Raw genomic sequence first — 1363 nt, 5'->3', positions numbered from 1 at the left:
CACTATTTCTGAATGATATTCTTGGAATCTCCTAGTAAGGATTCGAGCTTTTACAAAATGAATTAAATTAGTAAGTGATAATTTAAGTCAATCAAATAAAACTTTTTATTTTTTAATTAAATATAAATATTCAAATAATAAAAAATAAAAAAAGGTTGAATCAATTTGATACATTAAATATAAATATTTACTTAATTCAATTAAATTGTCAAACAATAATTTGAGATATTTTATGAAATGTTTTGAGATTCTTGGATTGTACCTCAAATTTTATGCTCAATTTTTTTTTTTTTTTTTCAAAAGATCAATGAAAAATAAATTAATAAATACTGAAAAAAAAAATGATATATGTATATTAAATTGATATGAAGTGTTACATATTTTAGTTAGATCTCAAATTATACAAATTTAACAATTTAATCCTGATTTAATTTAACTTTCAAAAGAAGACGGAGCTTTAGCTAACTGGCCACCATAAAGTTTCACACACTTGTTCCAAATTTCTTTACTCTTTGGAATACCTAAAGGTGCATCATCCTTAAATTCACGCATCGAGAATATAATATTCACCAAAGCAACATGACATTCTTTACCCATATCAATTAGCTCCAAACAACATTCTTTATCAACAAAATATTGATCGTCATAGTAGTATCCAAAAACTTGTTTCACACAATGTGCGTTTGGCATGACTTCTTCACATGTCACTAAGAATTTAGCGAATTCCAGTGTGACATTAGGGCCATCGTAATGAAATTCATCTGGAGGACTTGCATTATCTCGAGCAAACGCAAATGAAAACATAGAAATTGCTAACAATAATGTAATCGAACACATTGACATGTTCTTCGAGTTAATTGCCATGTTGATTTAGATTGAGAGAGATCAATTAATGAATAAAGCTAGATTGTAGCTTCGTTGGTTCTGAATTCTTACTTGTTCCTCTATATTTATATAAAAGATAGTGTATGGGATGTTCGTTATATGATTTAATTTCCAGGGTAACGCTTTATGAATTTATGCACAACCATTAATTCTGTTGGTTAATTACTTTTCACCCGTTGTAAAGTTAAAAGTTATAACGTAGATCATAGTGATGAATTTTATAAAGTATTTATATATATATATATATATGACTTAATCATTGTAATGAAATTAATCAAATTTGTTAAAATAAATGCAGCATTTTTGAGTTAATGCAATTAATATATTTATATATATACCGATATATAGTTAAATTTTTTAGTAACTTTTGTGAGAAAAAGGTACTGCACGTTAATTAGCCAGTATGGAACCAATTAAATTGCAAATTAATATTTTCTTGCTATATATGTCCATAGAAAAAGTTAATCATTTCGTATTT

The 1363-nt window shown here is 26.0% G+C and overlaps 1 protein-coding gene across 1 annotated transcript; it reads right to left on the bottom strand.

Annotated features, from left to right (window-relative positions):
- Positions 1-432: 432 nt before the first annotated feature.
- Positions 433-864, bottom strand: LOC148253067 (protein DOWN-REGULATED IN DIF1 11-like). The gene has a single exon (XM_088208522.1). The coding sequence runs from the start codon at positions 862-864 to the stop codon at positions 433-435; it is 432 nt and encodes a 143-aa protein (XP_088064648.1).
- Positions 865-1363: the final 499 nt, after the last annotated feature.

This window comes from Carica papaya, chromosome 7 (assembly GCF_054855325.1).
Source record: "Carica papaya isolate Zhongbai chromosome 7, ASM5485532v1, whole genome shotgun sequence".
In the NCBI taxonomy this organism is placed as follows: Eukaryota; Viridiplantae; Streptophyta; class Magnoliopsida; order Brassicales; family Caricaceae; genus Carica; species Carica papaya.
This window is presented reverse-complemented; position numbering and strand designations above follow the sequence as displayed.

Bases quoted from the DNA above. Each gene is read 5' to 3' on its own strand.
- LOC148253067 (XM_088208522.1), bottom strand. From the start codon at position 864: ATGGCAATTAACTCGAAGAACATGTCAATGTGTTCGATTACATTATTG.